Below are 22,500 nucleotides of genomic sequence, written 5' to 3' on the forward strand. Positions count from 1 at the left end.
TATGAGCCAAGACTGGCAGTTAGAACATACCGGGGCTTTAAACCCTGCAAAGTTCCTTCAAAACAAACGGTGCTAATCGAAAAATGAAGAAACCCCATACTTATGGCCCAGATCCACAACATTATACAAATATAAGTCGGGCTCTTCTCTACTATTAGGGTGTATGGAGCAGACAATATAACAGACTGAAAGCCAGAATGAACTCTGGAATAGAGAGTTTCCTGTTCAGCCTATGATATCCCTGAGAACCACCAATACCTTTCCACAAGCATAGGACTTATTGCAACATTGTGTGTGGCAATCAAAAGGGGAGCTAAGTACACATTTCAAACGCACCTTTCCTAATACATGCAGGCACAAAATGAGCTGTGGTGATTGTATGGGGGAGGGGCCCAGTACCTAAAGGCAGAGTAGCCGGAGGCTGCTGGCAGGGACTAGCTTGGAAAACCAGGACAGACTGTAGTCTCTCTGAAGAATCTCTATGTTGCTGAAGCTGCAGCATGGATGTGGAGAGGGAGTTGAGAACTTTGTGGATCAGAGTCAGAGACGTATTGACGAACTAAAGCGACAATTGCTCTGAAGTTGTGACGTGCACTAGTAGGGAACAGCAATCTCAATAGTTCAGCCTTTCTATATGTAGCTGGGTAAGTTATATCACACTTCAGTAATTCTGCCACTAGTTTGGGTATAGTGCAGGCCCTAATGAGTGCTGCCCTGTTCGGACCCTCTGGCAGGGGTCGCGGAAATGTAGTCCAGTTATTCATGGTGTTAGACATGGTGTCTAGGAGAAAACAAATAAACATGTGTTAACAAAGAAAAATAGTGGATTCTATGCAATGAAAAAGTGAAAGAACACCTGGACAGGACTCTGTGCCACATGACATAACAAGTGGTGACGCCAAGACTGACAACTGACGGTAGCACTAAACGACAATAAATGATTTGATCTGCTTGCTAAGGGGGAAGTGTACATGCTATGGTATGTAACATAATGTATTTTGCTCTCTACAGGAATTTCATCTCAGATTGTTACATTTATCCCATTTGTTTTGAAAACTGACAAGATGTATATGTTGGATGTTTCTTTGGGTAAGTATCTTTACCTTTTATAGTACTATTTGTTACCCTGTATATCTGTCAATCCATGCAGAAAAAATATATATCCCCTGACAGCTCCCAGCACTCCTGTACAGCCATCCCCAGACAATGATAGAAGACAGATCATGCCCTAGATGCCCAATAGAGACTTCAGCTGTCCATCAGATTCCTTTACCCTGTGTCAAGAAAGAAAGAAAACACACACACACACACACACACACACACAAACTGTTAAAGGCAGCTGAGGCCTATCCAAGTACCTTTTGGGTGTATTGGGGGGAAAATGAACTTACCTTTTTAAGGGACCATCCAGTGATTATGGACCCTATTGCTTCCTTTACCATGGGGTCTTCATTAATCCCCTGGTTAATAGGTAGCCCTGGGACCCCCATTTTTTATTTCATTGTTTTTTAATCTTAGTCTATTGGGGGAATGAGAGGAACTCACAAGTAGCATTGCAAATTGGAACAAGAGTTACCGGCAGCTCTTATATAAATTAATTTATATTAATTTATTTTTTAACTTACATACACTCTACTTTCCTGCATGCAAGTTGTTTGTGATTGCAACTGTGAGTTGGCTTCAGTGAATATGGACATTGTGACGGGAACGACTTGTAGCCCGACTGGGTACACCCGCCAGAGGATTCTCCCTTCTCCCCATGGCCACCGGGAACACAAAACTTCAACGGTCAGGCAGGACTAGCATCGAAGACAGCAGGAAGCATAGCTCTTTGGGAACCTCGGCGGCACTGTAATATACAGAAGGGACATACTAAAACGAATGACAAAATGAAATGCCCATAGACTATAATGGGGAGGAATGCCCATAGACTATGATGGGGAGGAATGCCCATAGACTATAATGGAAGGGAAAATAATAATTGATTTTTAAATAAAAGCTTAAGACATATCATCTAGATCTTTGGCACACATACTCCCCTAGTACAGACACAGGATCTGAAACACAGATTATGTGGGATTATATCTGTATTCTATGGAATGACAGGAGAATGACAGTATTGAGTGAATGGCCATAGGATATAATGGGAGAAAAATGAAACCTGTTTTTCAGACAAAACCCTCTGACATATCATATAGATCTTTGGCACACATATTCCACTCGTATAGACACAGGATCTAATTCACAGATTATGTGGGATTCTAGCTGTTTTCTATGGAATCACAGGTGAATGGCAGTATTGTGTGAATGCCCATAGGATATAATGGGAGAAAAATGAAACCTTTTTTTCAGACAAAACCCTCTGAAATATCATATAGATCTTTGTCATATATACTCCCCTAGTACACACACAGGATCTAAAACTCATATGCCTTTTAACTCCCTTAATGCCACTCTGCCTCCAGGAATGCCTTATACCTCCCTATATGCCACTCTGCCCCATAATATGCAATTTAACCCCCTAAATGCCAGAATGGGATATAGGGGTATTAAGCATTTCTGGAGGCAGAGTGGCACATAGGGGGTCAAAAGGCATACCATGGGGCACAGTGGCATATAGAGGGTTAAAAGGCATATCATGGGCCACAGTGCCATATTGGTGTGGCAAGCCTGGGGGCAGATGTGCGTAACTGGGGGACAGGTTGGAAAATACAAGGAAATAAAAACAAAAAAAATATTTTTCTCAATCATAGCTTTCATTAAAAAAATTAGTTCACATGAATTAACATTTACTGGTAAAACTTTTTTCCTTTAGGGTCGTCTTATATTCAGGCTTTTTCTTTTTTTCCTAAGTTAATATTCAGATTTTGGTCGTCTTATAATCAGGGTCGTCTTATATTTGAGCAAATACGGTATATACACAGCAGTAGGGGGTACACAAAAGACACACTCTGGGTCAGGTCCAAAATCACTCTGCTTTATTTTGTTTATATTATAGATTATATAGTGTCCGGAAAGAGGGACGTCAGGTTACGTAAAGCTTATTAATTGGTTAATCCTGAAACTATGCGGAAATAGGCAGAAAGGCAGAAAACAGTTAGATACTTTCCTGCAACTAGATATAGCCGGATGGCGCTTGCGGTTAGTAAAATATAGATAACTGAATACACTGCTACTTGCGTCTCTCACGTATCTGCGTGAGGTGTAACCCTTTATTGGTCGAGGCCAGCTTATATTCATTAAAGCAATAAGCGTTTCTTGCTGATATATTCTAGTTCCATAACAGTCCCCCCTTGAATATACGATGGCTGACTGTCCCTAATCCTGACAGATCCTACCGGACATAATCCCGCATCCTCTTCACCTGCAGTGGCGACAAATTATCCCTATTGGATAAAATCCCGGTTTCAGGTTTTGGACATGTCCCTCGGATCTGTATGTCCCTACACGGGGCGGGGATTACCGTCAGGGGGAACTATCGAACTAAATGGTGTTTCATAAGAAGATGCAAAGCTTGGCATCGTGTCATCGTACATAAGCATTAACGGGGTAGTCTCGCCTACTGCAAGCATTTTATCGCATAGACGTCGAAGACAAGGGACTACACATAATAACATAAAAGCAACAATAATCACAATAATCAGTAGAATTATTCCCAGCTGGACAAGGGCTTGTTTCCATCCTTTAAGCCATCCGAATCATTCGGCCCATGGATAATCGATTCCGGAATTGCGTTTTAAATCGTCTCCTAAAAAATTTAACTTTTTAATAGCCACGGTAACTTTTCCATCCGGGCCGGTATTATCTGGAATAAAAATATAGCAAGTTTCTCCAATTATTTGACAGACTCCGCCTTTTTCTGCCAGGATCATATCTAATACCATATAATTCTGGAAAGTCATCTGGGTTGCGGCTTCCAATTGATCCGACAGTCCTTGGAGTGCGTCTCGAGTATAGTTGACAAATCTCTGCTGATTATAATAGATATAATTAATCCAGTCAACATTTTTATTTACTGTAATAATTGGCCAAATAGATTCAAAACCAGCGGCTACTTGATTTCGGGCTTTATATTCATCCGGGACCCTCCTAGGGACTCCTATTGCATCTATATACACATGGGGGTCGAAGCTTCCCTCGGGGGCTTTTGAGACACTGCGTTTCTTACGGAACAGGGTAGACTGGGCCTCAACAGCTTCTGGCTCTTCCGACATTATAAATAACGGCATTATAACTTTGGCCAGTGCACATTCACCAGTCCAACTACCTTCTAATCTGGTGCGCAGTTTCATGTCTCCACATAGTCAATAGATGTCTCCCAGAGAATATACTTGATTCTGTGTGGGGGAACAGGTCAAATTGCTGTATTCAGCACAATTACCATCTGAGAAATTACCAAAGAATTTATCGGTTCCTTCGGTGTTTGAAATACAAGTGTAGTTACCAGGATATATTGTGATCCCTTCATTGAATTTAGGAGTCTTGATTAATAAGGGGTATTCATTTTTCCATTTTTCACAGTCGGTGAGTTTACTACTGGTATTGGTGTAAAAACTCAGCAGACATAATAGTGACTGATAGGGTAGCTGCAGAGGCACCGTCCCAAGATGTAGACGGGCCCTGCCGCACACATAGCAATTAGATTTATTGTACTTGACAGTAGAGAACTGCATCCATTCGAGCCATAAATTATGATTATTATATCCGGTTTCTATGGCCACAGTATCATCATAAGTGAGGTTGGCAATGGCTACCATACGTCGGATGGATGGGCCAGCATTTGGAGCCAGGGGATTAGGTGGAGAATTACTTTGAGACTCTTTCCATTTTGGATTGTACATATATTTGAGATAAAAGGGGCCCCTTGAGCCCGTATTGGATTTTGTTTTGTATACCCCAAAATAGTAGGTTCAGGCATTGGTGGATTGTGGGTTTTTTATAGTAAGTGTATATTGTTGATTATTACCTACTCCGGTGGATAATAAAATCATCCGTGTGAGTAAAGATTTACCATACTGATCCTTGATGGCTAGGGCTTCCGGGGGTTTATATCCCCATTTAATACCTGAGTTAGTTATAACGGAACCCCAGTATCCACAGTCGTCCCCCCCATTGCCCTCCAACATAGCATATATACCCGATATAGTCGGCAAATTCAGGGCGGCAATATCCTGGATCGTTGTTGGCGATTTTTGTTACCCAAAATTTACCTGGGTGTGGGGTGCAATCAAAAATATGGCAAGCTTGAAATATAAGCGATAGCAATGGGATGCCCACCCCCTTGCAAAGGATATGCATTTTAGGAGTCAATTGCTGGAGGATCGTATCCTTTGACTCTCTTGCAGTGCGATGCGTGTATCCACGTGGGCTTTCCTTCAACTTTTACTGAGATAGGAGTTGTTAGCAGCACTTGATAAGGGCCCTCGAATTGCGGTTCCAGAGTGGATCGGACGTGTTTTTTCACGACCACCCACTCTCCAGGCAATAGAGAGTGAGTACCTTCGAGGGTATTGGGATCTGGAATAGAAAAGAAAACTTGGGCATATATGTTAGACAAGTGAGTAGTCAAAGCAACAACATATTTTGCCATTGTTTCATAATTAATTTGCAACTGTTGTGGGAAGTACTGTTCTAGTCTGGGACTACTTCCGAAAAGTATTTCGTGTGGAATGAGTTTGTGTGATGCCTTTGGCGTGTGTCTGATGGCAAAAAGCATGATGGGTAGACACTGTACCCAATTTAGACCAGTCTCTTGAGTCATTTTTAACATTTTTAACTTGAGTATACCGTTCAGTCTTTCCACTTTTCCACTACTTTGGGGTCGGTAGGGGGTGTGGAAGGCGAGATGTGAACCTATAATTTTCCACACTTCTTGAGTGTTGTTTGCCGTAAATGCAGGTCCTTTGTCGCTTTCTATGACCTCAGGGACTCCAAAACGGCAAATAAGTTCTTGAATAAATTTCTTTGCGGTAGGGGGTGCGGTTTGGTTTCGTACTGGGTAAGCTTCAGGCCATCCAGAAAACACACCTACCACTACCAGTACATATTGAAATGTCTGACACATTGGCATTTGAATATGGTCAATCTGAATCCGCTGGAAAGGGTATTGAGCATTCGGTAAACATTTAGGTGGTGTAGGTTCTGTTCTTCCGGTGTTACACTGAGCACAAATTAAACATAATTCGGTGGTTCGTGCTAGTATTGGAGTGATTCCGGGTGCGATCCAGATTTTGTCGATAATTTCTTTCATAATAGTTTTAGACTGATACGTGTAGGTCCGTGAGCTAACGATGCAACTAAAGGATATAATGTCTGGGGTAAACAAAGATATTGGCCTTTGGCCCAGGCTTCCCGTTCATCTTTAGCTGTTCCTTCTTGTATCCATTGGTTTTGTTCCTTGGTTGAAGCTTGTTGTTGTAATTGAATTAGAATATCCCAGTCTAATTCCATTGGTGCTTCCTTGGTCACCGTCATTAGAGGGACCGTTGAGTCTTCATTGAGGGCTGCTTGCTTGGCTGCACTGTCTGCTAGGGCGTTTCCTTTTGCTTCCATAGTGTCAGCCCGTGAGTGTGCCTTGATTTTGATTACTGCAACTTGTTTCGGGAGTAGGGCCGCAGTCATCAAAGCTTCAACTGCTTTCCCGTTCTTGATCTCTTGCCTTCCAGATGCCTCCAAAATCATGTACAACTCCGAAGGCGTACCTGGAATCCGTATAGATATTTGCGGTAGAATCTTTAGCCATAATGCAGGCCTCGATGAGGGCAGCTAGTTCAGCCTCCTGAGCCGACTGATCCGGTCGTAGAGCTTTTGCACAGAGTACAGTGGTGTCCGTCGTATCCGCCATTCCCGTATGGAAGCGACCCTTGTCATCGGCATATCTGGAGCCGTCCACAAATAGGGTCCATTCTGGGTTTGAGAGTGGGGTATCCTGTATGTTCGGGGGCGAACCGACTTCCGCTTGCATCATGGTCAGACAATCATGTGGATCGTCCTCGGGTGGTACATCTGGAAAATCGACATTTGATGACTGTGTATGCCACAATAGCTGTTCCTGAAGATCTTCTTCTGTGGCTAGATCAATAAAATCCGTAGACGGAATATCAGTATACTCCCCCCTTGGAAGTGGAAGGAGGGCAGCCGGATTGAGAACATTGCATCGTTGAATAGTAACATTGTCGGGCAACAACAGACTCCCTTGGAGACGAAGATGACGCTGAGCAGTGAGATGTCTGGGTTGGGTCTGTTGTAAAATAGCTGAGATGTCATGTGGAGCTAGAATTGTCAAGGGATGTCCGAGGACAATATCTGAAGTGACGTCCAGAAGACAGCTGGCAGCGTGAATAGCTCTTACACAGGAAGGTGTCGCGCGAGCAACTGGGTCCAATAGTTTGGAGTAGAATCCGAGGGGACGATGTCGACCACCGTGCATCTGAGTGAGAACGCCTGTGGCATGGCCTAGCCATTCCATAACATAGAGACGGAACAGAAGAGAATAGTTCAGAATTCCTAAAGCTGGAGATGAGGCAATCATTTGTTGTAGAGCGTCGAATGAGTCCAGTGCCTCTGGTGTTAAATAAAAAATTGCTGGTAGTTCTCGAGGTATACAGTCATATATTGGTTGCATTAGGACAGAAGCGTCGGGAATCCAGGGACGACAGTATGAAATGAGACCCAGAAAGGTCTGTAGCTGATGTGGAGTTTCTGGCGGAGCCAACTCCAGGATGGCCTTTTTCCGTGCCATTGTAAGGTGTTTACGGCCTTTGGTAATACAATGTCCCAGAAAAATCACTTTTTGAAGGCATAACTGTAGTTTCGATTTGGAGACCTTACAGCCAGCTGTAGCTAGAAAATAAAGTAGGTCCAGGGTAGTTTCTTGACACATGGATGGGTCTGGAGCACAAAGAAGTAGGTCATCCACGTATTGCAGGAGCTCAACTTCCGGGTGAGCGTCTTGCCATGAAGAAAGCACAGAAGACATAGCTTTGCTGAAACTGGATGGGCTGTTTTGAGCTCCTTGTGGCATTACCGTCCAAGTGTATTGCCGACCAGCATGTGTGAATGCAAAAAGATATTGACACGAAGGGTGTAATGGAATGGAGAAAAAGGCATTAGCAAGATCAATTACAGTGAACCAGGATGCCGTAGGTGGAATGCTGGATAGAAGAGTATGTGGATTTGGCACAATAGGGGTATCCAGAACCGTGACTTCGTTGACAGCGCGTAAATCTTGTACCATCCTGTACACTGGAGGTTGGCCTTTGATCTGCTTCTTTTTTACTGGATACAGCGGAGTATTGCAAGGGGAAGTAGTAGGTATTATTGCACCGGATTCTAGGAGTGCAGCTACTTGAATAGATATTGCATCTAGTTGGGCCACTGATAAAGGATATTGGGCCTTGTATGGAAGAACGTTAGGATCCTTAAGCACAACTTGTACTGGTGGGACGTTGAGTCGTCCAATGTCCATAGTCCCAGAGGCCCACAAAATAGCTGGAAGATTGTCAAGCAATTTGTTTAGAAAGTCTGGGGGTTCATCTTGAGGTGGATCATGTATTACTGCCATAAGCATACAGGTTTCTTCAGGGGCGAGAGCAGTATTGAGAGTGACAGTTCCATTGTCAGTAAAAGAGATATTAGCTTGGATTTTGCTGAGAAAATCCACTCCTAGAAGATTGAAAGGGCAAGTGGCACTGACCACAAATTGAGCTAGAGTAGATGAAGGCAGATGTATTGAAGAGCTTGTGACGGGTAAGGGGCGTGTGAGTGGGTTGTGTTGAACCACGCCTTCTAACCCACTACAGGGGAGTTGTATATCAGATAACCAGGATGGGTGTGCATCCGTCTCACAAAGCACGCTACGAGCAGCGCCAGTGTCAACAAGAAATGAGCAAGGTTTTCCGGCTACATCAAGAGTGATTTATATATATAAATATTAGTCCCTGCTGCCGATAGCGGGTATAGATCAACACACAAACCCAGATCAATTGAAATTCATTTGTGATCTCAGCACTGAAGGTATACATCAAATAAACAGAATCAGACATACAAGTCCTGTATTTGCAGGTATACAATAAATATATGAAACGTAGCATCGCAGGTATAGATCAACTGAATAAGACATATTAACCCTGTATTTGCAGGTACACATAAATAATGTATGGAAACATAGCATAGCAGATATGGATCTACAGAATAACACAAAAACCCAGCTTTGCAGGTAAAGATCAATTGGAATTCACATAAAAACACGGCATTAAAGGTATATTTAAAACCCCCTAAATTACAGGCATAGATCACAGGTTGCACACCCCAAAGCCAGCCCTGGCGTCCACACTGCCCACATAGAACCTGACCAGCACCCAGATAACACACATTAGATTTGCAATCTTTGTCCCCAAATAGCCCAGCACAAGTCAACTTTGTCCCCAAACAGTCCGGCCAGTGCCATCTTTGTCCCATATACACCCTGCCTGTGCCATCTTGGTCCCCAAGGCTCAAACCTCCTGCTAGTGCCATCTTTGCCCTTCCACAATTATACATCTATGATACACAAACACTTTTACAGTCACTCACTAATTCACACTTTAATTCAGACAACTCATCCACACATTAACTCATGCTCTCCCTCATTCACTCAATGCATCCACACATTAACTCATGCTCTCCCTCATTCAGACAATTCATCCACACATTAACTCATGCTCTCAATGCATCCACACATTAACTCATGCTCTCCCTCATTCAGACAATTCATCCACTTATTAACTCATGCTCTCCCTCATTCAGACAACTCATCCACACATTAACTCATGCTCTCTCTCATTCACTCAATGCATCCACACATTAATGCACACTCTTTACTTATATCTACCCCTCTCCCTCCCTTATCACTTTCTACCCCCCATCTCCCTCCCTTATCACTTTCTACCCCCTCTCCCTCCCTTATCACTTTTTAACCCCCTCTCCCTCCCTTATCACTTTCTAACCCCTCTCCCTCCCCCTACCCACTATATATCCTCCCCCCCTTACCCACTATATACCCTCTCCCCCCACCCACTATATATCCTCCCCCCACCCACTATATATCCTCCCCCCTACCCACTATATATCCTCCCCCCTACCCACTATATAAACTCCCCCCTATCCACTATATACCCTCCCCCCACCCACTATATACCCTCCCCCCCACCCACTACATACCCTCCCCCCCTACCCACTATATACCCTCCCCCCCTACCCACTATATACCCTCCCCCCTACCCACTATATACCCTCCCCCTACCCACTATATACCCTCTCCCCCTACCCACTATATACCCTCCCCCCCTTCCCACTATATACCTTCCCCCCTACCCACTATATACCCTCCCCCTACCCACTATATATCCCCCCACCCACTATATATCCTCCCCCCTACCCACTATATATCCCCCCCTACCCACTATATATCCTCCCCCTACCAACTATATATCCCCCCTACCCACTATATATCCCCCCTACCCACTACATATCCCCCTTACCCACTATATATCCCCCCTACCCACTATATATCCCCCCTACCCACTATATATCCCCCCTACCCACTATATATCCCCCCCTCTCACCTTGAAGTCCAGCGACGGGAGCACGATGCTGCTGTCTTCCTGCACCGCTCGCTGGTGCCCGCTGCTTCACTGCTGAGCGCCGTAATATGACGTCATATTTCGGCGCCCAGCAGTGAAGCAGCGGGCACCAGCGAGCGGCTTTTAAACACTTTCTTCTTTTTTTTGATGCGGGGGAGAACGAGGGGCACCGATAAAAATGGTGTAACTTGTATAAATAATTATCCAATGATTTCACCATCAGGGTACCCATCCTGTTTGAAATGCAGGGTGTCTAGTTTTCAAAATTGTTTTAAAAAATGTATGATTTTGTGGTAAATCATATTGGCCGGGTTCATCCAACAAACCTATGCATAGGTGGTATCACTGTAATCAGGAGATGTTGCTGAATGCATATTTGGTGGGGTTTGCTTGTGGCATATATCAGGGGCTGTAAATTCATACCTAAATTGCAATGTGTGTGAAAAAAAAATACTACCACAAACTTTGACAAAGGCTGGTGGTTAAATGTGTACATGGAAAGAGTTTAAATGCCAGCATCTGAAATACCTTGTCTAATTTAAAATTATTTAATTTGATGATTAAATAGAATTGTCTGTCTTCAAAGATGTCCCTAATAACATATGGGGGCAGGATGACCAGATGTCAAAATCCCCACCCCCAAAAGTCACTGTACATGCTCAGCACCCAGTCAAGGGTCCACTATGGCTCATTCTGAGCCCTGTGAGCTTCATTTTTTTTTTTCACTTGAAATTTTAATGGTTTTTGTAACAAGAAATGCATGGACAAAAACAGGAGAGGAGAATGGTACATAAGTCAGCAAACATCAGACCAAAGCAGTACAATGTGCCACAGAGCGGAGTGACAGAATCTGGCCAGGTAGCAAGTAAAACATAACATAATAGAAGTACATGGTCAAATAATCAGAGCATCAGAAGGAAATGCAGCTAACATCAAAGTAGCCATATATACGTGAGAAGTACACAATCAGTGGCATGCTTTGTCTGAATAATGACAATGTATAACCTGTCCATGGAATAGATGGATGAGGGGAAACAGGAAAGAGGGGGAGGAAAAGAGAAAAAAAAGAGGAGAGGAAGAAAAGAAAAAGAGAGAGAAAAAAGAAACAAAAAAAAAAAGAAAAGAGAGGAGCCTAGAACGAGCGAACGGCCTTCAAGCTCCATGGGGCACGCATGTCATGGAGCAAAAAACCAGGAGGGGTGTCACGGAAAGAGGTAAAATAGAAGTCGTCCCACCTATCCCAAGTTGCTTGGAAAACATGAGAGGTACCCATCGCCGAGTGTGCCATACATTCGTACGTACGGGTGGTGGCCACAGAGTAGAGCACCTCGCGTATGGATGGAGGAGTAGGGTTCTTCCACTTTCTGGCAATACAGCCTTTAGCTGCCAGGAGGAGATGTATAAGGAGCTTACGACACGGCGTATCCAGGTCAGGAGGGAGCATATCCAGGAGGGCGACCGAGACAGAAGAGACAATCGAGACCGGGAGCAAATGATTAAAGAGTGCTAAAACTTCGGACCAAAAAGTAGACAGTAGAGGACAGTCCCACCAGATATGAGCCATCGTCCCTCTTTGGCCACACAGTCTCCAACACAAAGGGGAAGTAGACGGGAAAATCTTGGAGAGCTTTTGGATGCTTTCCAATAAAGCCTTTATTCAATTGTTGAACTGCTCCAAATGATGTGAATATAAATGTACGTGCGCGGAGAGACACACGACACACTCTGGGTCAAGTCCAAAATCACTCTGCTTTATTTTGTTTATATTATAGATTATATAGTGTCCGGTAAAAGAGACGTCAGGTTACATAAAGCTTATTAATTGGTTAATCCTGAAACTATGCGGAAATAGGCAGAAAACCGTTAGTAGCAAATCTTAGATACTTTCCTGCAACTAGATATAGCCGGATGGCGCTTGTGGTTAGTAAAACATAGATAATTGAATACACTGCTGCTTGCGTCTCTCACGTATCTGCATGAGGTGTAACCCTTTATATTGGTCGAGGCCAGCTTATATTCATTAAAGCAATAAACGTTTCTTGCTGATATATTCTGGGTCCATAACAGACATAATACCAACGGAATATGACTTTACGATCCGTTTCAAAGTGGGTGGCATTCCTGGACACACCTTTAATCTGCTCCAAGGCCGCATACCAATCTTGAACATCGAAGGAACAATGGAGCTCTTTTTCCCAAGCTTCCATATATGGGAGTTTAGCGTCGAGCGCACAGTCCAGCCGCGCCGCATAGCAAATGGAAATAGCATGTGGGACAATGGGAGTCTGGAGACAAAGCTTGACAATTGAGGCCATGGAAGCCGCAGATGGGGTAGGTTTCCAACATTTCTGAATAACATTGCGGAATTGTAAAAACTTTAGGAAGTCCTTATTGGAGAGGCAATAGTTGGTTTTCAATTCTTGGAAAGAGCGGACATGACCTTGTGAAAGAAGATGGCCAATGGACTGTATACCAGCCTGCAGCCAAGAGTCAACGGAGACGTGAGGTAGCAATGGGCGCAAAACCGTAAGGGGCGCATATGCAGATAAAGTAGATGGAAACCCAAGAGTGGTACGGTATATGTCCCACAGGGACAAAGACAATTTGGAGGTGGGTAAGAGATGTGGTTACGGTGGACGAACGGACTTCGGAAGCCATAGTAAGTCCCTGAAGACCCACGGTCGAGCAAAAGTATTCTCAAGGTCAACCCATGCCACATGTGCCGCAGCGGAGAACAGTTGAAGAGTCTGTGTAAGGGCAGCAGCCAGATAGTATTTCTTAACATCTGGGACTCCTAAGCCTCCCAGCATCTTGGGGCGTTGGAGGAGACGAATGGAGAGCCGAGCTTTCTTGTTGGCCCAGATGAAGGTGGAAACTGTCAACTGAATTTCGCGGAGAAGGGTAGGGGATATAGGGACTGGCAACGTCCGGAACAAGTAGAGTAGCTTCGGTAAAGAGTTCATCTTGAAGGAGACAATCCGACCCGTCCAGGACAGTTCAAATTTGGACCAGCGAAGGAGGTCTTCCTTAATTGCTCGCCAAATGTGATGGTAGTTCACTTTAGCCAAAGTGTGGACAGATTTAGTAAGCCTGATTCCCAAGTAAGTAAGATAATCAGATCTCCAGTCATATGGGAACATCGTCGATAGTTGAGCAATCGTCACCGCAGGGAAGCCAAGGTTCAGAGCTTGAGATTTGCCCCAATTGATATGAAACAGCGCCAAACTCCTCAAGGAGAGAGTGCAATGCGGGTAAGGAGGACTGAGGATCCGTAATGGTAAGTAGAACGTCGTCAGCATACAAGGCAAGTTTTGTTTCGATAGAGTGGCACGGAAAACCTTTGATAGCTGGAGACGATCGCACCGCTATGGCGAGAGGCTCCATGGCCAGCGCAAAGAGCAACGGGGAAAGGGGACAGCCTTGTCTCATGCCATTCGAGTTATCAAAAGGTTGTGAGAGGAATCCGGCAACACGAACACTTGCATGAGGACGAACATATAACCGGTCAATCGCTGTAATGAAGGCCTCTGGAAGATGGAACGCGCGTAGAGTGGCCATAAGAAAGCCCCAGTGGAGCCTATCAATAGAACGGTCGTATACGGTCGTATACGCAATAAGACTATGCGGTATAGGGTAATTGTGTGGAGTTGAGACAAATGTAAAAAAAAAAAAAAAAAAGGAATGAGTGTACGTGTGTATGTAATGCAGTGATGAACCCGTATGCCCATAGTAACCCAAAAACATGGGATACCAGCAAGTACAATGCATAAGTGCACATAAAAAAAGGGATAAAACGTTCACATGCTGAAGATAAGGGGAACAAACCCCAAAATAAAACAAAAATCAGCGAAGCAACCCTACGGCAGCACTCACGGGACCAAGGGAGACGTCCCAGAGAAACCCCCGGAGCAGGCAACAGAAGACCGAAGACAGAATCAAGCACGGCGAAATGAGCAGTCACGGAACTGGAGACTGTCCATTCTTCGGGCGCTTAGCTTTCACCAGTTCCCATTCCGTGGAGATGTGACGCAGTGGAGAGGATGAAATAGCCGCCACAGATTGGTCATCAGCCGCAGACATGATATTCCAGGAACGGAGGAGTCGAAAACCATCAGCCGGAGACAACACCACCGATTGGACACCATTCCGGGACAGGATAAGCTTCGTCGGATAACCCCAACGGTACTGGATGGAGTGTTCGCGTAACAACAAGGTAAGTGAAGTGAAATTACGGCGAGCAGATAAGGTCGCAGCAGATAGGTCGGAAAATAGCTGGATGTTGTCGTACGGTGCAGGAAACGTCGGAGTCTTCCTGGCTGCAGATAAAATAGACACTTTCACATTAAAATAGTGCAAACGGAGGATCACATCACGGGTGGCCGACACTGGAAGCGATTTTGGTTTCGGGAGCCGGTGTATGCGATCGATAAGGAGATCAGCAAAATCTTCAAGAGAGCTATTCGAGACCTTCTCAGGGAACCCTCGAAGCCGTAAGTTATTGCGATCTGCCACCTTGAGTTGGAGTTGGAGGAGGGTGTCCTTCATCTCTGAGAGACAGGTCCTCAGTGGTAAGGTCGGGCTGTGAGGACACGAGGGAGGCCTCGTCGCCATCTTGGGATGGAAGGCTAGCAAAATATTGAGGTAGCCGGTTGGAGCCACGTTTGGCATGTTTAGACACCATCGCAGGGGCTTCTCAGGGAGTAAACCCACCGGTAGCAGCTCAAAGATCCGTAGTGGAAAGCTGTTATCGACGTTTTTTAGCCGACGCGCAGGCTGAGCTCTTCACTTAAGCTGCCATTCAGCTCCGCGGTCAGGCCACGCCCCCCGAGCTTCATTTTATAAGGCAGGTTGAAGGTACATATAAGAGAACATTAAGAAAATAATAAAATCAAATATGGAGTCCGTAAAGTTGTGCAATAGGGAATAAGATACAAATATTAAAACAAACTTAGCAGTTAGAAAGTATGAATATGGGATCAGCCTTACCGGATTGTGGATGGATATATAAGTTGTACGTTCTTTACCATTTTATGTATGTTACGTCTATTGATGTGTTGTATACAGAAGATTGCATATGTATACTCTTTATTTTGTAAAGAAAAAAGGAAAATAAAGGTTTACAATTGAAAAAAAAATGTAAAGAGAATGTATTATAGAATAACTTTTTCTTTAACTATTTTGATTTTTTCAGTCAAGTTTTTTTTTAATTGTCTTGGAGTCATTGCTTATTTCTTATTTGATGGTATTTAACAGAGATTCTAATTTACATGTGAAAAATTCTTGTGTGACTGTTTCTCTTTTTACATTCTGTTCATATTGAGTTTCTTGAAATAGTTAGGAGTTGTTGGCTGTTTTCTTTGAGGGAATGGAAAGGCGGCTTGGCTTCCTGATATCTCTTGCTTGAGCAGCGTTTTTCTTAGAACGGGCACTTCTTCTCGACAGGCACCTATACCCTGCCTCTTCCGGCAGCGAGTACCACGTCATGACGCTATCTACCTCTCTACTCCAGTTGTTTTTCACCGTATTTTTTTTAATAGTAAATTAGATATGATCAAAATAATAGGCATTCTTGTCCTGAAAAAAGACTATATATAACTTGTGCTGCCACTCTGCCCCCCGAGATATGCTGCCACTCTGCCGCCTAGATATGCCCCCCACCCAGACTTACCAAGTCTTAAGACTTAAAGTGGGGGAAAAAAGTGCAGCCTATATTCGGGCAAATACGGTATAAACTATGGTGAAACTTTTTTTTTCCATGACTTTTATAAAAAAAAAAAAAAATTATTTACAAAAGCTAATGAAAAACAGATTTTAATATTTTAATATTTGTACCCAGTTTTTCAAATATTTTTTTCCACAATTTTTTCTTCTTCTTCATGTTATAGGGCAACAAGTACAAGTAGCATATTGCTATTTCATGGCCGTACTCTACTCCATGCGTGCGTGTGACTTGGTTCTGGTGGTGAAAGGGTTAAAATCTGCCCTTGACGGGAAATAATGATAAACATCCCCCCTTAATGCCACCCACGCTTGATTGTAATGATATAACTAATATCTTAACGCTAGCTCCACAAAGACAATTTACCGTATTTGCTCGATTATAAGACGAGGTTTTTTCCAGAGCAAATGCTCTGAAAAATACCCCTTGTCTTATAATCGGGGTCGTCTTATAATCAGACCTCAAATAGGTCCGACTATGAGACTAAGATCCAGATCCCCGCAGCGATGCAGGGGACCTGGATCCTCCTGTGTTATGCCCCCCTCAACTTACCGGTGCTTTTGAGTCCCTGGTGCTTAGTCCGGGCAGCGTGTAGAGCTCTACGGGATTTGCGTAGAGTTCTACACGCTGCCCAGACTAAGCACCGGGGACTCAGATGCAGGGGACCTGGATCCTCCTGTGTCATGCCCCCCCCAACTTACCGGTGCTTCTGAGTCCCCGGTGCTTAGTCCGGGCAGCGTGTAGAGCTCTACATGCTGCCCGGACTAAGCACCGGGGGACTCAGAAGCACCGGTAAGTTTGGAGGAGGGCGAGGGAGGGAGTGTTAAATGGAGGGCATAAGGCATTTCTGGAGGCAGAGTGCTTTGTGAAATGCCTTTTAACCCCCTTAATGCCACTCTGCCTCCAGAAATGCCTTATACCTCCCTATATGCCACTCTGCTCCATAATATGCCTTTTAACCCCCTAAATGCCAGAGTGGCATATAGGGGTACAAGGCAATTCTGGAGGCAGAGTGGCACATAGGGGGTTAAAAGACATATCATGGGGCACAGTGGCATTTAGAGGGTTAAAATGCATATCACGGGGCACAGTGGCATATATGGGGTATAAGGCATTTCTGGGGCAGAGTGGCAAGCCTGGGGGCAGATGTGCATAACTGCGGGGGGCAGGTTGAAAAAAAAGGAAATAAAAACAAAATATTTTTCTCAATCGTAGCTTTTATTAACAACAATAATAAACAATTGTTCACATAGTTTACATGAATTAACATTTACTGGTAAAACTTTTTTCCTATAGGGTCGTCTTATATTCAGGCTTTTTCTTTTTTTCATAAATTAATATTGAGATTTTGGGGGGTCGTCTTATAATCAGGGTTGTCTTATAATCGAGCAAATACGGTATAAATGGGGTGCCTTGGTCTGAATTTGACTAGAACTCAATATTATTTAACACAGTATCTATGAGATCTCAAATTAGTGGTCTAAGAGGTAATGTGAGTCTTTACCAGACTAAGGCATGACTTAATAAAGGAATAGTTATTATCAACAAAACAATAGTCACAGTGCATACAAAGCAGTTGATAAACAGATAAAAACAGTATGACAGAAGCCTCCCTCACTGGGGCCACTGGAGAGGCCTGACTGCCAGCCTCCTCCATATTGACTATAGGCCCTGACTTTCTAAAGACTTCTGTGTCACCCCCAGCAGTATCAACTCATCACTTGTTGAGGGGATTATCTCTGACAGACAGCCAGGATCTGCAACCAGGGAGTGACCACCATTGTTTCAGTTTAATGTTGTATAAGTCAGCCCCCCCCTCCCAGTCCCACTACTACAGACATTTACCCCGGCCATCCCTGGAACTGATTATGTCCAGTGATAGATAGTGGAGGTTGACACCCCTATTGTATTAAGGGGGCTCACCTCCTGTGGAAGTAGTTTGCAGCCGATATATGTCACGGGGTGTTCGTTACCATCATCCCCGACTTGATTTAACACTGCTCCCAATCCGAACATAGAAGTGTCTGTATGGACGATAATGCACTAAGGCTTGCTTTAATTGTTGGAAAGCTGCCTCACACTCTGGGACCACAGGACCTGTCGGGGTAGATTCTTTTTGGTAGTTGGGGAAGAACTTGCAGTTCCTAAGAAGCCTAGGACCTGGGTACGGGGTACTGGACACCTAGCAACCACCTCTACCTTTGTGGTCTCCCACATCCCACCCTGTGCCCTAGGTAGTGTACCTCAGACAGCCTAATATTACAGGGACTACAGGGGATGCCTGTTCAATGACCCAGCATCTCCCGTATCTCCTGAAGCATGCCTTGTCTTATGGCGTGAGGGATACGGTAGGCAGGTTGGGGGTCTGTGGTCTCTACTCGGTGGACTCGCAGCGTGGTGTAGCCAGGGAGAGAGGAGAACATGGTTCTCCATTCTTCTAGCACTTGGGTAACCTGCTCCCTTTCCTCCGTGGGCTAACCCTTTCCCTAGCTTGACGCTCTCTATGCTCTTCTGGGATTCAAGGTCCCCCAGTAAGACGGGCACGGACAGCCCTTCACACTCCCCTTTCTTTCCAAATGTGGCTTCAGCATGTTCACATGGAAGGCCCGCTGGACCACTCATCTTAACATCTGGCCACCGTATAGGTGGTGTACCTGTGTGATTTTGTAGAGACCCTGCCAGGACAAATCTGCAATTTTCTTTGCTTGACCGGACTTGACGTGAACCCTAGCCATCCGGTCATACCGCCTCTGTTGCCTACCCTGTGCACTCCTGAGATTACCTTGGACTAGGACCTCTGTCGGCAGTTTGGCCCCCTAGCATGACACGCAGAATAGAACCTCCCTCTGGAACTCATCCTGGCCCGATGCAGCAAAGTGACTGGCTTCAGCCTGGTCGTTTGCCATTAGTTTAGCAATGAGGGTGTCTCTGGTCTTGTTTCTGGCAACTTTTCCAGGAGCCTCCAGGAGGTCTTTTAAGGTGTTCAGCCTCAGATTAGTGTAGCGCTGGGCCATGCACTCGTAGTGTGCCCTCCGTCTCGGCTTTTGGATCCCGGTGGTGGTTTGGATGTCCAATTGCCTATGAGCAATCCCACTGGTCCCACCAATGTCACAGAGCTGGATAGTCCGACCGACTGTTTTGTGCTCCCCTGGGACAACACACAGGCTAGACAGATTGTGGTGGTAGGAGATTCCGTTATTAGGAAGGCAGGCAGGGTAATCTTTAACCAGTATCGCATCAACCGGACAGTTGTCTTCCGTGTGCTCGGTTTCGCCATGTTGCTGATCATGTGGACATGTTATTGAGAGGGGCTGGAGAGGATCTGCCTGTCTTCCTTACATGGAGGGCCCTAGAGAGTGAGTTTTGGGAATTGGGTAGCAAGCTTAAGAAAAGGGACCTCCAAGGTAATATTTTTCAAAATATTACCTGTGCCACGCGCAACTGCAGAAAGACAGCGGGAGATCAGGGAGGTTAATGTGTGGCTGAAGACTTGGTATAAGAAGCACTTCTTAGAGCACTGGGCTGTTTTTTGCACTTGGATACAATCTTTATAGTTGGATTGCACCTGTACGTCAGAGAGTCTGCTGTGCTAGGGGATAGGATGGCCAGAAGGTTGGAGGAGTATTTAAAATAGGTAATAGGGGGAGACCAAGGAAAACAGAGGACGGGAGAGAAGGGGGGGTGGGAAGCTCAGATTGTAGGCAGGTGACTGATGTTATGGACAATAACAATGGCGCTGTACTCAGCCCAAAGGTTACCTTTTGTTCCATAAAGACAGAACATTTAAATGGTCAGAGCGGGGTAATGGGGGAGGTATCCATAACTATGAATTGTGTTGTTGTAGATATTCCAGATACAGCATTCAAACCAGGAGGGGAGGTTATTTGTGTAGATAGAAGCATGGTTAGTGGGGTTAAGGATAGTCATAGCATAAAGAATAAGGTTGCACCTGATGCAGATTGTTTTCATGAGAAAATAACTGATGGCAAACTAAATTGTCTTCTAGCTAATGCAAGAAGCCTGGCTAACAAACTGGGAGAACTCGAGATACTTGCATATGAGGAACATTTTGATATACTGTATTTGCTCTGAAAAATACCCCTCATCTTATATTCGAGGTCATCTTCTAATCAGGCCACAAAAAGAGGTCTGACTACAAGATTAAGATCCAGATCCCCTTATTATATGCCCTATCAATTGAACCATTAGCACAATCAATAAGAAACTCTGCTAAGATAACAGGTATTAAAATAGGACATAAAGAATATAAGAACACTTTTTGCTGATGATATCATACTAACACTCCCACATCCAGATCATTCTATAAAATATGTGTTAGACTTAATAGAGGAATATTGCAAATTTTCTAATTATAAATTAAATATTAATAAAACTCAAATTATCTCTATTAATCAAACTGAAGAGCAATCCGTTCGGATGAAATCATATATAAATGTAGACTGGAATATTGATACCCTTGATTATGTAGGCATAAAAATTAAATATAATTTGAAAGAAATGGTTAGAGATAATTATATTTTATTAATAAAGAGAATGTGAAAAAAATGTCATGAATGGAAAAGACTTGAGATCTCCTGGTTGGGGAGGATTAAAGCAATTCCCGTGAGAGTCCCCTATTCTATTCTCTCTCAATTTAAAAAATTAACATTAACATATATCTGGCAAAATAAGACTCCAAGAATCTCCTTTAATAATGTAATTAAAAGTACACAATATTTTTTCGTACCCAATATAAAAGCATTACATGAAATCTGTATGATTACGGGCCCTCTGGTGAAATACCACTAAATGGCGTCCACGGCAGGGAGAATGCGTGATGACATAGCACACGAACGCGTCGCGTGAGACGACGCCGAACATGAACAGGTCGAGGGTTTGATACCTGCACTCCCTAATTCGGTCGACGGACGGCTAGAGCCCATCGAGGAGAAGGATATCTTGCCCTGAAAGCTTTTAAGCTTTCCTCCTAAGATTTCTGCCGCGTCAATCTGCACGGAGCTCGTCTGACGGAGCTTGTTCTAGGCTGCGTTAAGCAACCAATACACAATTCTCACAGAGCATAGAGCCGGCGTGTGGAGTGGCTGTGACGATGCAGAACAATCTCCAGCAACATGTCGACCATAGCAGAAATCTATTAGAAGATTATCTTCAGATAAATTTATACCTCCTCCTCTCCATACAATTGGAAGAAAAGAAATCTTTCCTCAAAGCTAAGTGGTAACCGTAACATACTCACACCTATGATTCTATTGGTTTTTTGGATGGTTATAAAGAGCATAAACTTCATTATTTGGATATTACTAGTTCCATTTATACTTACTTTTTTTCTTTTTTCTTTTTTTGGACTGGTCACTCATATGACGATTATTCAATAATGCTGTGTATGTTGAATGAATATGATGTACATGATATCATCCACTAAACCAGTAATAGCTTCTGAGACCTTTTCTTTTTGTTTTTTCTACTAAATTTATACAAGAAGAGGCATTTAAAATAATAATAATTACTTGGATTCCTTTATTGCTTAACATAAGCATATTGCTCAAGACTCATATGTGAATCACAAAAATAAGTTGCGAAGACGCTGTGTTTTCTACCAGAACCCTTAGGACTCCTACAGAGTTTAAGAGGCCTTCTGAGACACACTCACACGTGAGCAACTTCAGCCACAAGAATTTAATTTTACCTTTTCTGCAGAAGAAATTGATTCTACAAATAAACAGGAGGGGATATGATATAAGAGCGAGGAGAGAGAAAGAGGAGAGGAGAGAGGAAGATTTATAGGCATTAAGACACAACTGTAACCTCAAGACTACAAGATGGCACCTAAGAAAGAGAGGGAGAGGGAAAAGGAGAGAGAAAAAGACAAAATATTAAGCGTTGAGAAGTCTAAAACTTTATTAGACATATACTCTCCCAAACCAGAAACTAATACATCTAAATCTCTTCATATACCCTCCTCAAACTTAAATGACTCCTCTCTGGAGACTCAAATGGAGATTACACATATGGAGTTAACTCATCCGTCCAAAATTACAAATATAAATGATCTATATTCAAAATGAAGTGCAGAGATGAAACTCAACACTGATGCCCTTAAACAAGAAATGGCTCACATCTCAGATAACCTTTCATCCC

The 22,500-nt window shown here is 43.8% G+C and overlaps 1 protein-coding gene across 1 annotated transcript in view; it reads left to right on the forward strand.

Annotated features, from left to right (window-relative positions):
- PKD1L1 (polycystin 1 like 1, transient receptor potential channel interacting) overlaps positions 1-22,500 on the forward strand; it is an 83,558-nt gene that overhangs the window by 32,426 nt on the left and 28,632 nt on the right. Inside the window, exon 4 of the mRNA XM_053467814.1 lies at positions 1,012-1,089. Coding sequence (XP_053323789.1) covers positions 1,012-1,089 — 78 coding nt within the window. The remainder of the gene's footprint in view (positions 1-1,011; positions 1,090-22,500) is intronic.

The sequence above is a fragment of the Spea bombifrons genome, chromosome 5, assembly GCF_027358695.1.
Source record: "Spea bombifrons isolate aSpeBom1 chromosome 5, aSpeBom1.2.pri, whole genome shotgun sequence".
NCBI classification, from domain to species: Eukaryota; Metazoa; Chordata; class Amphibia; order Anura; family Pelobatidae; genus Spea; species Spea bombifrons.